Consider the following 15422-nt stretch of genomic DNA (forward strand, 5'->3'; position numbering starts at 1 on the left):
ACAGCGCCCAGACCCAGAGTTCATGACTGAACAAAAAAAAAGAAAAAGCTATGTTGTTGCCCAGTCTTTGGCAGTTTTCTCTCTTTGAGAGCAAAGATAACCTGAGATAACCTGGTTGCAGGTTCTGGAAACACCAGAACAGCTTGCTGTTATAGAAGGAGGTATGGTAGGCTGTTATTTGACGATTATGCCCCTCTCCACTGTGGAGGAAGCAGGCTAGGGCTGTTAATCTTTCACAGAAACTGTTCAAGGTTCCCTGGTTCAGTTTCCACCCAGAGTAGATTTCAAGGTTACAAAGTAAGTTTCTGGCTCGGTACTGTTGTTCTTTCCCTTTTAATCTCCCACTTTCTATGACATATAAACACTGTGTGCACAGCATTTTGATAAGAGAAACTTAAACTTCTACTTAAAAAAAATTACATGTGGCTTAATGGTAGAGTGCTTGTCTAGCATCCATGAAGCCCTGGATTCGATTCCTCAGTACCACATAAAAAAAAAAAAAAAACTGGAAGTGGCGCTGGGGCTCAAGTGGTAGAGTGCTAGCCATGAGCAAAAGAAGCTCAGGGACAGTGCCCTGGCCCCGAGTTCTGGCCCCAAGACTGGCCAAAAAAAAAAAATTACATACATTATACATTCTTACATTAAAAACTCAGTTTACAGAGAAAAGCTTAGTTTGCATCACACATAAAATCTGTGTGAGTGTGAATGTGAGTGTGTGCATGCATACCCATGCATACTGGGCCTGGGGCTTAAACTCAGGGCCTTGGTGCTATCCCTGAGCTTTTTTGCTCAAGGCTTTAGAACTCTACTACTTGAACCACAGCACCACTTCCAGCTTTTTCTGAGTAGTTTATTGGAGATAAGAGTTTTTGGACTTTTCTGCCTGGGCTGGCTTTGAACCACTATCCTTAGATCTCATCCTCCTGAGTAGGTAGGATTACAGGTGTGAGCCACCAGCACCTGGCTGACACATAAATTCTAAAGAGATTTTAATAGGCTTTCAGAAGTTAGACTTTAGTTCCCCTGTATTATCATATTCCCAAGGTCATTTAAATTCCACAAAAATAGGTCACTCATTGCCCAGTCCCAGCCAAAGCTGAAAGAATGAAAGGAGCAGGTCCTAGGCAAGTTTATCACCATGGTGATCCGTCTCTTAGAGAAAACTAGAATTCTAAAGGGGGGCAGTGCTCCTGTTCTGCCAGACTGTGAGAGAAGATGGCCACTCCAGTGCCAGGCTGGGAACCGGCTCTTGGAGACAGCTGGCGTGCTCATCGGCAAAGAGATGGGTCACGGTCTCACTGTAAATTCACATTACAGTGAGCTTGGTAATCAGCCCAGGAGCTGCGGTACAGACACGGGGACTGGTCCTGTGATGCTACGTGGAAGGATGGCCTTCTCAGTGTCCCACTTACCAAAAAAGACGGTCTGGTGACATTGTACGTTGTTGTGTACACAGAAGGAATTCTGTACCTCTGCAAGAAGTCAGATACAGCAAAACCAAGCTGTGGACGGAGGGAGGCAGCAGCAGGCCGAGGGAGGGCTGGGAACGGATATCTTTTGGCACTTTATAAATAAGCCTGGAGAGTACAGAGACAAATACTGTATCTACTTTGAAAATGAAGGTGGCTAAATTATGGGATAAATTTATTCCTGGGCAGTCTGGGCTGTGATCCTCCTAGTTATGCTTCTAAGGAGCTGAGATGACAGGACAATACTACTGCACCTCAGCTATTGGCTGAGGTGGGTCTTATGAACCTTTTGCCTAGGCTGGCTAGGAACCAAGATCCTCCCGTTCTTTGGTTCTGAAGTAGCTGGGATTACAGGCATGAGCCTCTCTGCCCTTTATACGTTTTTTCTTGTTTTGGAGACGGTCTTGCTATATAGCCCAGGCCGGCCTTAGACTCACTATGTAACCAAAAGTGGCCTTGAACTCAAGATCTTCTTGCCTCTGCCTCCCAAGTGCTGGGATTGTAGGCTCGTGCCATTATGCTGACTGGAGTAAGATTTTGTTTTCCTTGCTTTAAGAAAAAAAAAATCGAGCCGGGCGCTGGTGGCTCACGACTGTAATCCTAGCTATTCAGGGAGGCTGAGATCTGAGGATCTCGGTTCAAAGCCAGCCCTGGCAGGAGAGACTGTGAGACTCCTATCTCCAATAAACCACCAGAAAACCGGAAGTGGTGCTGTAGCTCAAGTGGTAGAGCGCTCGCCTTGAGGGACAGCACCCAGGCCCAGGCCTAGAGTTCAAGCCCCACGGCCAACCAAAAAAAAAAAAAAAGAAAGAAAAAAAAAGTCAGCCAGGTGCCAGTGGATCACACCTGTAAATCCTCATTACTCAGGAGGATGAGATCTGAGGATCATAGTTTGAACCTAACCCTGATAGGAAAGTCTGTGAGACTCTTCAATAAACTACCAGAAAAGCTATAAGTGGAACAGTGGCTCAAGTGCTAGAGCTCTAGCCTTGAGCAAAAGAAACTCAGGGGCAGCGCCTAGCCTTTGATTTTAAGCCCAGGATAGGCCAAAAAAGAAGAAGAAGAAGAAGAAATCATGTTAATGAAGTGCTGTTGCATTCTTTGTTAGACTGGGGAAAAAAAACCCTAATCATTAGAATGAGAGAACACAATCAAAACTGTAGTGGTTGAAAGAAGGGGACTGTTTCCCAAGTATGGCTGTAGAACAGCTGTGCATTATTGGTTTCAAAAGTTGTCTCTGCAGCTAGAGTGGTCTTTGTGTCCTTAGGTAGTACACAGGCAAAGCAGTTTCTCGTGTGTGTGTGTGTCCGTGTGTGTCCGTGTCCTGGGGCTTGAACTCCAGGTTGTACTCAAAGTTAGTGCTCTGCCATTTTGAGCCACAGCTCCATTTCTAGCTTTTTGGTAGTTATTTGGAGATAAGAGTCTCATGGACGTTTTTACCAGGGCTGGCTTTGAACTACAATCCTCAGATCTCAGCCTCCTGAGTAGCTAAGATTCCAAGTATGAGCCACCAGCCAGCTATTGGTTGAGATGGGTCTTACAAACTTTTTGCCTAGGCTGCCAATTTATTCTGGTTTTCCACTAGCCATATGAAATGATACAGAATCCTCCAGGGAGGGACTCACGAGCAATGTACACACACACACACACACACACACATACATACACACACATACACACACACACACACACACACACACACACATACATATCAATCGATGGTACTGGGGTTTGAACTAAGGGCCTTGCTCTTGCTAATCAGGTGCTCTATTACTTGAGCTCCACTACCAGCCCCAATACATATTTTTTTTCAAATTCTTTATTGTAATTAAGTGATTACATAATTTCCCAAATTTCACAGTATTATGGGATAGTGATGCTTAGTTAAAGTTACAAACACATTCTAACTTTCATGGGGCAAATTGTCTATCAATTAAATACAGTTATTTCTTCCACATTGGGTGATATGTACATTTCTTTTGTTTTGTATAGCATCACCTGTTCCCTCTTTCCCACTTGTTCCCTCCCTCCCATTGCTGCCATTGAGTTGCTTAGTTCATTTTGATCAGTGTCCAGTGCAGTTGATGGGTCCTGTTGTTGTCCAATACATATTTTTATGGCTTTAACGTTTTGGACCCACAGACATAGATCCCTGCCCTGGGACCCTCAGACTGCTCTTCTTGAGGTCATGTGGCAGCACAGGAAGCCTCAGGCTTAGGTAGGCTGCTCCTGGTTCTGTTCACTTCCTGTACAGAGGTAGAGTGATGCGGAAGGATTTACACACCTGTGACTATAAGAACATGCTACTGACCACTCCTCTCCGCTGGAACCGTCTGATTCATGTGGTTTTGCTTTGGGCCATTCAGAATTCCCCTTCGAGGGCTCTCAGCTTTGGAGGGTTCTTAAGAAGAAGATCAGCAGATCAAAGCAGCAAAAAATAACCAAGCTTGGATTTTTTTAAGACTCCTTTATTATAGTTACCAACTTTAACTATCCACCTACTTTAGCTTCCTGAGTGTCTTTGTGTGGTTTTCTGTTTTGGTCCTTTGAAGAGGTGCCCTCCCTTTATGTCACTACTGTTGCTAGGCAACCCTTGGATAGGTGCCAGCCTGACAACCCTGGTCTGTACAAGAAAAGGGAAGTGTCTTAGGAGACCCTTATGCCTCTCCCACTTGGACCAAGGAGAGGCTTGTGCCTGAGACCAGGAAGCTGAGCCATTTGTCCCAAGGGTCACCAGGGTTCTGGTTCATCTCTCCTCCAGGCTGTGGGACGTGATCTGAAGATAAAGCCCTTGCAGGCTGTGTGCTTGGGTTGGTAATAATCATGCCTTCTTTAGCACTTGGACAAACTTTGAGAAAATTATTACTGTGGAAAATTTCAAACATAGGAAAAACTAAAGGAAGAGTATGTGAACCTCTACACGTACTCTTCCTCCCTTAACATGTCATGTGATTACAGCCTTTTGCATATTCCTACTTGTTCATCTGTCTTAAGTCCTTTCTGGAAAATCTGGGGTGTAAAATGTTTTATAGCTTTTTTTTTTTTTTTTTTTTTGGTCAGTTGTGGGCTTGAACTCTGGGCCTGGGCGCTGTCCCTCAGCTCTTCAGCTCAAGGTGAGCGCTCTACCACTTGAGCCACAGCGCCACTTTGGGTTTTCTGGTGTTTTATTGGAGATAAGAGACTCACAGACTTTTTTGCCTGAGCTGGCTTTGAACCATGATCCTCAGATCTCAGCCTCCCAAGTAGCTAGGAGTACAGGTGTGAGCCACCGGCACCCAGCTATGTAGTTCCTTCATACTTATAATGACAATTATGTCTTTGTCTGCCATTAAAATTCTTATATACACAACTGGTAGTGGCATCTGAGGCAAGGACTCCACCCTCTCAGAGGACAGCGAGGAGGCAGCTCTGCCCACCAGGCCCAGGGGCCTTTCCCCTTAGCTCCAGATTTGCTCAGTACATGGGCACAGGTTGTTGGCACATTGGTCTGGGGCCAGCTCCTCTTACCACAAGTCTCCCAGTGACATGGTGACCCAGGTGATGCTAAGCATGAAATGAGTTCACCTGCAGATGAAGAGCTGAGGGAAGACCAGGACCCTGGCATCCAGCAAGGAGCAGGCAAGCCAGACTGCCTGCCTTGGGAGCAAGCATGGCGTGCTGTGATTTCCTTGAACACTGAGGACGGTTGGGCTCACCAGCCCTGGATGCAGGATGCGCCAGCCATGCTGTGCCATCAGCCTTGTGCTCCTCACAGAGGCACTGTGATCTCAAGCCGTCTCTTCTCTTGCCCATCATTTTGCAAATACTTTGTGATAAACTTTGCCTCCCTTCTCAGTATTTTCTTAGGTTAGATTCCTTCAGGCAAACTCACTGGGCCAGGTTGTTTAACTGCTTAGTCACCATACCGAATGCATTTCTACAGATTTCTGTCAGTCTACCCTTCACACCAGTATGAATGATGATACTTGTTAATTTACCTTTTCCAGTGTTAAATTGGTTTTTAATCATGTAGCTTGTGTATTAAATTTTTTCTGCTAATTAAAAATTTTTAAGTAATAGTATTATTATTAAGGTGTTGTACAGAGGGATTACCATTTCATGGGTAAAATTCTAAGCTGTGTTTTCCACCTCTCTCAGTGGTGGTGGGAAGAACTTTGACTGTTCTAAGAACATGCCTCCTCTCTGAATCAGTCAAGGCTATGGCGACTCCTTAAAAAAAATCATTCATTCAGCAGACAGCTACTGAACATTAGCAGCCCGCCCTCCTCACCCTTGAGATCTGGGCCTGGACCATACATTCCAGATGGAAACAAAGAGTGTTGAGCTCCACGTAGCACAGGAAGAAAGCTGATTTCTTTGGATGGGAGTATTTCCTCTGACTTTATCTATCTTGATTTCAGTCAAGATTTTTTTTGAGACAATTACAGTGACATCTCACACGCATCCTCTCCTTGTAAATAATCTTTATGTAATTTTTGCTAAGTTTGTTAAACACAGACCTATGATTATAGCTTCCTAACCTCAGGATTCCCGGAGCCTATGTAATTGACAAGGACTTTTTTTTTTTTTTGGCCAGACTTGGGGCTTAAACTCAGAGCCTGGGTGCTGTCCTTGAGCTTCTTTTGCTTAAGGTCAGCACTCTACCACTTGAGCCACAGTACCACTTCTGGCTTTTTCTGTTGATATGGTACTGAGGAATCGAACCCAGGACTTCATGCATGCTAGGCACCCTACCTCTAAGCCACATTCTCAGCCCAAGGCATTTTCTGTATAGACAAATCTGTCCCCCAGCAATGTGTTGACGGCTTTTTTTGGCCTGAGTCTTTTAGCTCAGAGTACTAGCCTTATGCTTACCAGGAAGATACTCTACTGCTGAGCCATGTCTATAGCACTTCATTGTACTGTTTATTTTGAGATAAGTCTCCTATTATTTACTTCCCACCATCCATAGGTGGATGTGCCATCCTGCATAGTTTCTTCGGTTGAGAAGGGACTCTTGCAGGCTTTCCTTTCCAGGCAGGCCAGGAACTGTGATCCTCTTGATCTTGATCTTAGTCTCCTACCAAGCTAAATGACAAAAAACACACCAAGTCCAGATATTAGGTGAAAAGGGATCTCACCAACGATTTTTTTGTTGTTGTCTGACTCTCCTTGATCCTTCTGATCTCAGCCTCCTGATAGAATTACAAGTTTGAACCTATAAACTTTTAAAAAGAGTCTATACAAAAATCACCAGTGATTTTTGGATAGGTTTAAAAATATGTTTATATAGGGAAGATTTAACCTGTTTAAGGATACCAGGAAGACGCCCAGACTTGATTTGTTACCCTGCCTTTTTGGTACGTTGGGTTGTTCTTTCATCAGACAGCTTTAACTTGGACTCTTCCTCAATTATTGTCCTGTGCCTCAGGCAAATTGTGTTCTCTAAGGTCTTCCTCTGGGATTGGGACAGAGCTATCCACTGGCCTGCCTCAGGGTTCTTGTGAAGGGTCCTAGGCTGCTCCAGGAGGTGGGAGTCAGAGTTACCAGTGAGGAAAAGGGTTTCACCAGCGCTGGTGAAAACTCAGGGTACCAAGTCATGCTTTGAGCACCTTTAATTCATGATCAAGAACATATTAATTGCTACTTATCTGTTTTCTACAGATGCTTTGGAGGGGGGGGGTCCTTTAAAAGAAAAAATCACCTTTAGGAAGGAGTTGAAGGTGTTGTTCAGTGGTAGAGTGTGAAGCCCTAGGTTCACTTCCCAGCAGCGCACATGTGCGCGGTATGTGCACGCACACTTTTTGGAAGCATAACCAGCAAACATAAAAAAAAGTCATATCCAAAGCCGGGCACTGGTGGCTCACGCCTGTCATCCTAGCTACTCAGGAGACTGAGATCTCAGGATCATAGTTCAAAGCCAGCCAGGGCAGGAAAGACCGTGAGACTCTTATCTCCAATAAACTACCAGAAAACCAGAAGTGGCACTGTGGCTCAAGTAGTAGAGCGCTAGCCTTGAGCTGAAGAGCTGAGGGACAGTGCCCAGGCCCAGAGTTCAAGCCCCATGACCCACAAAAAAAGTCATATCTACTTTAAAGTGTTTTATTTGATGCAGTGTATTTGACAGATTTGTGTACCAAGGAAATGATTTTCACAGTCAAGCACAGAATTATCAGTTGACTCAGAAAGATCCACCTTGTCCATTTCCTCCTCACCCCTGCCCCACTGGCCTGTTCTTATCTCTACAGATGAGCTCGCATTTCCTAGAGTTCAAAGAATCTGCGTCCTTACACTAGACTTGGTGTTTGTGTAGGGAGACTGAGGCTGGTGTCCTCCCCAGTGTCTGGCTGTCTGTCACTCAGAATGACCCATATAAGACTTGCTGTTGGTATAGCCTTGTCATTCCTTTTTGTTGCTGGTAGTGACCACGTGGGGCTTCAACTATGGGGCCTGATACTGTTCTTGGGCTCTTTTTGCTCAACACTAGCGCTCTACCACTTTGAGCCACAGTGCTACTTCCCGTTCTCTGATGGCTCATTGGAGATCAGAGGCTCAAGGACTTTCCTGCCCAGGCTGGCTTCAAACAGTGATCCTCAAATCTCAGCCTCCTGAGCTAGGATTACAGGCATGAGCCACTGGCACCCAGCTTAATTGTACATTTTGTCTGCTTACCAGTGGTGCGCATGTGAGTTGTAACCAGACACAAATGTACAAGGTGTTATGTGTACTTGTTTTCATTTTTTCCTGGGTTATTGCCAGGGATAGAGTGGCTCCTTGTGAGATGTTTTCTTTTCACCATAAAAACATGTAAGAGATATAGTATGTACAAATGTATGTAACTAGTTTTAGTTCAAGAAAAGCTTTATTTAAATTTTATATCTTATGTTTATATATATGATAAAGAATGTTTTAGGTATATTTCCTTTTTTTTCCTTTTTTTTTGTCCTGGGGCTTGAACTCAGGGCCTGGACTCTGTCCCTGAGCTTCTTTTCCTCAAAGCTAGCACTCTACTACTTGAGCCACAGTGCCTCTTCTGGCTTTTTCTGCTTATGTGGTGCTGAGGAATCAAACTCAGGGCTTCATGCATGCAAGGCATATACCCTAGATATATTTTCATTTCATATCAAATCAGAAACTGGGTTTTCCTGAAAGACAGTGACATAAAAATGCATTTTTTCTGTTTTCATGCTAAAAACTACCATTTCGTACTTCCAGAAAGTTGAAGAGAAAAGTTACAAAGAAGTTTAAAAGGATAAGTCTTGGGAGTGGATAGATCCATGCAAGGCGCCAGATCGAGGAGATGTGCACCTGGGAAAGTTCCAAATGGGGATCTATGTGCCCTCCCTATCTCCTTTCCAGACTTTCTATCTAACTGAATCCACTTCTTTTAGGAGCTGTGGCTCTGCTCATGATATTTATGATGCACTACATAGCATGACCTCTGAGAGTCACATTGACTCTGCTCTACACACAGCCAGAGGACTGGATTCCCTCATGTCAGCAGCCAGCCTTGGGACCTGGAGGTTGCTTCTTCTGTATACCATCATCACCTCTCAAGGGATACATCATCAGGATGGGTGTGTGTGTGTGTGTGTGTGTGTGTGTGTGTGTGTGTGTGTGTGTGTGTGTGTGTGTGTGTGTGTGTGTGTGTGTGTGTGTGTGTGTGTGTGTGTGTGTGTGTGTGCACACATGCACATGTGTGCATGTAATGCTAGGGATGTGTGTGTGTGTGTATACACACATGCACATGTGTGCATGTAATGCTAGGGATTAAACCCAGGACCTTGCATGTGCTAGGCAAGTGCCTTTAAAGGGATTATTTTCACCGATCATTTGAGAACAAAGGGGTGAGGGGCTTTTGGTGTCTGAACTAGTAGGTAAATAGATACTAGGTAGATAGATGATCTACTTTGGAACTAAGGTTTTAATTACAGGTTGTTCTAAAGAATCAGTGATTAGTGTCCCTAGATGAGTTAGATGGCAATAATTATACATAAGTAATTATACTTAATTCAGATTTTGAAGAAATTGGGCCTTTCATAATTGCAATGCAGTAGATCATCTGCATAGTCCTCTATTATATACCATTTTTGTCCTAATTGTCATTGCTGCTCAGTTAATGTCTGTGCTCTCTAGCTATCCCAAGGTCCGTGTGGAGCACTGTGTAGTGAGCCAGAGGTAGCAGCAGCACCTTCACTCTTATCAACCCTTGGCCTCATGTTCTTAGTGGCTCTAGAGTTTCTCACCCCAACTCAAGCATGTGCTTTAAGACTCAGAAAAGCTGGGGATGGTGGCACATACTTATAATCCCCACCCTTGGGGAGCTGAAAGGGAAAGATCAAGAGTGTCAGGCCAGCTTGGGCTACGTAGTGAGACTCTGCAAAAGAACAAAAACCAGAAATCGGCTGGGGAAAGGAATCACACATGTTTGGGAGGTTGGTGACCCTGAGTGACTCCGTGTTGTCTTCTCAATGTGGTCTTGCATATCCTGTTTCCCAACCAAAGGTATGCATAACTTTGGGGCAAGAATGGTCTGGAACTTAGCTGACAGCTGCGTGTTGCGCAGTCTGACCTATGTAATTGGGCATTTTACACGTCAGTAAACTCTGTGGTCTGTAAGGAATCTGTGATGAGAGTGACATCACTTGCATTTCTTTGGTCAAGGTAACAGACTTAGTTTGCAAAGTCCGAACGGCCCTCCTGAGCCACCAGCAGCAGGTTATCCTTTCTGCCCTAGAAGCAGCAGGTAAGGGAAGAGAGAGATTTTTTTTTCTGGTACTGGGGTTTGAATTTAGGACTGCACTCACTTAAGCAGGTGCTCTATAACTCCACTTCCCCAGTTCTTTTGGCTTTTATTATGGGGTCTCCTTTTTATTAATAAGGTCTCCTTTTTTGTCCTGGTCAGCCTAGAAGATCATCCGTCTGCCTATTTTGCTTCCTAACTGGCTGGAACAACAGGCAGTTTTTTAAAATTACTTTTTTAAAAGTAATTTTTATGGGTTGGGAAGGTAGAGTGCTTGCCTCGCATGCCTGCATGAGGCCCTGGGTTTGATTCCTCAGCACCACATAAACAGAAAAAGCTGGAAGTGGAGCTGTGGCTCAAGTGGTAGAGCGCTCGCCTTGAGCTGAATGGCTGAGGGACAGCAGCCAGGCCCAGAAGTCAAGCCCCACAAATGACAAAAAAAAAAGTAATTTTTAATGAATATTTAGATAAAATGCATATGAAAAAATCATTTATTGGGAGAGAGAACAGAAATTAATTTCCTTCCACCCCAACTTCTAAATCTAGGAAAACAGGAAAGGGAATCAGAGTGAAGATCAAGCTAGGCATGGTGGCTTACGCCTGTAATCCTAGCTCCTTAGGAGGTGGAGATCAGGAATTGTAGTTCGAAGTAAGCCTTGTAATAAAGAGGCTTGTGAGACTTCATCTCAACCATTGGCTGGGTGCAGTGGTTCACTTCTCTGATCTCAGCTACATGTACAGTTAGTTGCACATGCATGTCATCTCCAGTGACCCAGAAGCACAAGTAAGGAGGATCACAGCTCAGGTTGGCTTGGGCATAAGGCAAGACTCTACTCTGAAAACTTATGTAAAAAGGAACTGGAGGCATGACTCGAGTGATAGTAAGGACCTCCCCAGCACCATCAAAGAGGAAGGGGAGGAGGGAAGGGAAAAGAAAAGGGCACAGGCAAGAGGAAAGGGATCACACCATCAGCCTGTACCTGGTGAAGTATGTGATTCCCTAACTTCAGATATCTGGGGAATATGCTGAAAATTTTGTTTTGTTTTGTTTTTGTTGGTTGTGGGGTCTGAACTCTGGGCCTGGGTGCTCTTCAGATCAAAGCTAGTGCTCTACCACTTGAGCCACAGCTCCACTTCTGGCTTTTTCTGCTTATGTGGTGCTGAGGAATCAAACCCAGGGTCTCATGCATGCGAGGTAAGCACTCTACCACTGAGCCACCTTCCCAGCCCTCCAATTTGTTTCTGAGCAATAAATGTCTTTGAACCAGACTGTTTGGGGTTATGTAGCCAATAGCTGTAAGTACTGTTTCTCTTCCCATGTCCCCCAGTGTATATAGCTGGTCTTCAACACTGCAGATGTAGCATTTTAAGATTATCTCCCCACAGGCCCAAGCAAGTAAAGAAATCCATCCAACAGATGATTCTGCTTCCAGCCACGTAGTCTCTTTTTCAGCTGCCATAGCATAAGTAAATACCATTCCATTTATGCACCTTTTTTGTTTTTTAAATGGCTCACCTGTATGAGGCTAAATTTCTGTCTACTGTTCTTGAGTATGGGGTAGTGTGGTACATTAGGAGAAAATTGACATTAGAGATACTTGGCTCAGATCAGCTACAGTGCTGTTGGCCATGCATTCATTACTAATATAAGTCCACACTGTATATTGGATAAGACATCTTTAAACAGAAACTCATAAAAAACAAGGTTATATATTGGCTGGTTGATGGACATGTGACCAGAGCCCTGTAGGAGCCTAACCTGTTTTCCCTAGGTTCTGTGTCAGACAGCTCAGTGTTACCGTGGGCAAGTCGTCACATTATAGAACGAGACAGCTGTGAACACCGAGAACCATACTCCAGATGCCCCCCTCCCCCCCCCCCCCCCCCGGTTACACTGGCTTCCCGGGGCAGCTTTAGTGGGTTCCGTCCTGCAGTAGTTTCACTTAACAAGTTTTTTATTTCACCATGGGGAAGAAGCATACCCCTGTAACCATTTTGTTTTCCACTTTAAGTGCACGGAGGTCAGTAAATTACGTGAAATGGTCAGCTCCTGATGATACGACGGGGTTTGCACAATTTGTTTTTGGGGGACTATGGGCTCGTGTAAGTACTGCGTGTGTGTTACGGCAGGCTGCATGGTTGTAGGTCAGGTATATTCAGTGCACTTTTGATTGATGGTGTTTTCAGCTTGGGATAGACCCCATTGTCAGTCGAGAGATGTCTGTAAACCTTAGCCCTCTTCCTACTCCCAAGCTTAAGGGTCTTAATTCCCAGTGTCTGTTTTGACATCCCCTGCAGGGTGTTTGAAGGCTTCCTCTCTACAAGCTACAGCCACGTCCCTGGGGCACTGTCTCTCCATTTCCCCATCTAAGAAATAGGTTTCTAAGCAAGTAGTTTAGACCACCCTGGGCCCCCCGTCTCTCATGTTCTAAACATACTTCATCAGCAGAACTGTCTTTCCTGTGTCCCACACATTCTCAGACAGTCTGCTTTCTCCATTCCTGGAGTTCCTGAGCTAGAGGCAGTCACTGAGGTGGCTGGCCGGGCTATGATGTGCTGGACCGCTGTGGGGAGTGACATGTGTGCACCCATGTCTCATGCTCCCTCCCTCAGGCTTCCAGGTTTGGTAGCCATGCCTAGCTGTGCCTTCTGAGAAGCAGTTCTGGAGTCAGTGTGTGGCATTACTGTGGAGTGGAGTGCTCCACCTGTCTCTGCTTCTTCAGGTAATAGCTGCTTCTGCGCATTGAAGACAGCTTGCTTCTAAACTTGGTGGGGATATTTTTGGAACTAGGAGGGATTTTTTTTTTTTTAGGGAAAATAAATGTCTGAACAATGGCTTAAGTGCAAGTTTGGGGGAAATTCATGAAGAAGAGTTATTTAAAATAGATTTATTTAGAGATTCATTGTTTGTTGTCTCTATTTTAAAGTTACCAACCCCCCTCTCCCTGCCTTCTAAAACAAGTGTTAGAGCAAACAACTGTGTTATCTGAATTTTACTTTTAATTTTTTAAAAAATGAAATGGTTGTACGAGGCGCTACACTCTACCCTGTCCATCTGTGTCCAGTGCTTCTTGATCAGACTTGCTCCTTCCATCTTTCTTTCCTAATTTGTTTTAAATCAGTGACTGACATCAATTTGTTTGCCTGCTGACCTTGGTGTGACTGGTGTGGGTTTTGCGCCGTGTGTTGGACTGAGGGCTCCGCTGCCACGTGATGTGGGGTTCCGGCTACTGGGTGGCTGACTAAGAGGATGGGTGGAGTGTACTGATTTTGTAACCTTGCTCTTGTGGTTTTTCAAAGAACCGGGGCTGTGTAATTAGTAACGCAGAGGAAGAACAAGGAAGCAGGAAGGGGATATGTAGTGCTCCCTCCGGCATCAGAGTAAAAAGAAGAGAGCAAGAGAGAAACTAGGACTACAGCCCCCCTCCGTTTTTACTGACTCTCACCGGAGTTGTCAGCAGGCTCTGCTGTTATAAGCAGGCTTCAGTTTCACAGGACAGTTAACTTCTTTCAACATTTTCAGTGAAGGCTACAGGTTTTTTCCTAAAACTTCCAGGTTGAACTTGGTTTTAGAAGCACAGAGAAAATCCAGCGTCTGTCATCACCTCCCCCTTTCCCAGTAATTACTGTTTGCCAACCTGTGAAGTCCTGGGGGATCGTCTGGAATTACCACCTGTATGGACCGCACGGCTGCATCACAACGTATCACTGTAGTCCAGCTCAAGAACACAGCTCACGGTGGCCTCGCTGAGAATGTCCCCACCACAACCAGGAGCCACTTCTGTCTTCAGGCATCTTTCCCAGAGCCATTGTTCATCATGGTGGATAGTCTGCACTGATACCAAGCTGAGGAGTAACCTGCCATCACCCTTGATGCTCACTAGAACCCAATGAAGCGGCGTCTATGGACTTCCTTACCTTGGAGATGGACTCTAGTGCAAAAAAATCCTAGAGAGCTTAGCAGTGGAACTTGGAAATCTGGGCTACACCTTCAGACTATTTTAATCAAACTATACAAATATACAGGTTGGTTGGTTGGTTTTTTTCCAGTCCTAGGGCTTGAACTCGGCCTAAGCACTGTCCCTGAGCCTCTCTATGCTCAGGCCTAGTGGTCTACCACTTGAGCCACAGTACCATTTCCGGCTTTTTCTGTATATGTGGTACTGAGGAATGGAACCCAGGGCTTCATGTGTGCAGGCAAGCACTCTACCACTAAGCCACATTTCCAGCCCGCATATAGTTTTAAAGATTGTGGATTACATGCTACATAAAGATTAACACAAGTGTTCATAACAGTATGATGCACAATAGCCAGAGTAGAGACTGATGAATAAACAGTATGAAGTACCTTCCCATAACAATATTCTTTTGTGTGTGTCAGTACTGGGACTTGAACTGTGGACCTTGTCTTTTCCAATCACAGCTGGTGCTCTACTATTTGAGCCAAAGCTTTACTTCTGGCTTTTTAGTGGTTATAGATAAAGAGTTTCACAGGCTTTCCTGCTTGCACTGGCTTTAAATCTAGATCCTCAGATCTTACTCTCCTAAGTAGCTAGGATTACAGTAGTGAACACAAACACCTGGTTACAATGGAAGATTTTTTTTTTAGCCATCTGAAGGAATGAAGTTTTGGTAAATGCTACAAAGTGTCTGGACGTTGAGGAAAATGAAGGAAGTCAGACACAAAAGGCCACAGGTTGTTCATGACCATTCCATAAAGGCAGAACTAGGTTAGTGGTCATTAAAGCTGGGGCGGGGGAGGGGGTAAGGGAGGGAGTTATGGAATGGGGATAGAGCTTTCTTTTAGGGGTGATGACATGTTCTAGAATTAGGTAGTGGTACTGGTTAAATAACTTGTGAGTGTACTGAAAATCACTGAATTGTATACTTTAAAAATGAATTTTATGGCTTGTGAATTATACTCCAATATAAAAAAAAAAATCTACCTTAAAGAGATTCAGTATATTCATACCATTTTTAGGTTGAAGTCATTTTCACATAAATGTTGGGATATCTGTGTTACCAGGATTAATTTTAGTTGATCTTTTACATGTGGTAGCTCTGTATTTCAGCTTCTTCTGAAGAGGATGAAAGTTCTCTATTGCCATGCTGCCTTTCTCACACTTTAGTTTTTCCTGATACTAATCATCACCTTTGTTCATAGAGACTACCAATTGGTTTCAACACACTCCTCTCTGCCTCAGGCTCACCTGTTGTATCTTCTGCCTACC

The 15422-nt window shown here is 44.5% G+C and overlaps 1 protein-coding gene across 2 annotated transcripts in view; it reads left to right on the forward strand.

Moving 5' to 3' along the window:
* The window catches only part of Cyth1 (cytohesin 1), an 86564-nt gene that overhangs the window by 16109 nt on the left and 55033 nt on the right, over window positions 1-15422 (forward strand). Inside the window, exon 1 of one of the 2 annotated variants that reach the window (XM_069992865.1) lies at window positions 13508-14217. The exons of the other annotated variant lie outside the window; for it this stretch is intronic. Coding sequence (XP_069848966.1) covers window positions 14082-14217 — 136 coding nt within the window. The 5' untranslated portion in view covers window positions 13508-14081. Of the gene's footprint in view, window positions 1-13507; window positions 14218-15422 lie in introns of those variants that run through there. 2 annotated transcript variants of the gene reach the window in all.

Source organism: Dipodomys merriami, unplaced genomic scaffold (assembly GCF_024711535.1).
Source record: "Dipodomys merriami isolate MVZ:Mamm:240054 unplaced genomic scaffold, mDipMer1.0.p SCAF_42, whole genome shotgun sequence".
Classification (NCBI taxonomy): domain Eukaryota; kingdom Metazoa; phylum Chordata; class Mammalia; order Rodentia; family Heteromyidae; genus Dipodomys; species Dipodomys merriami.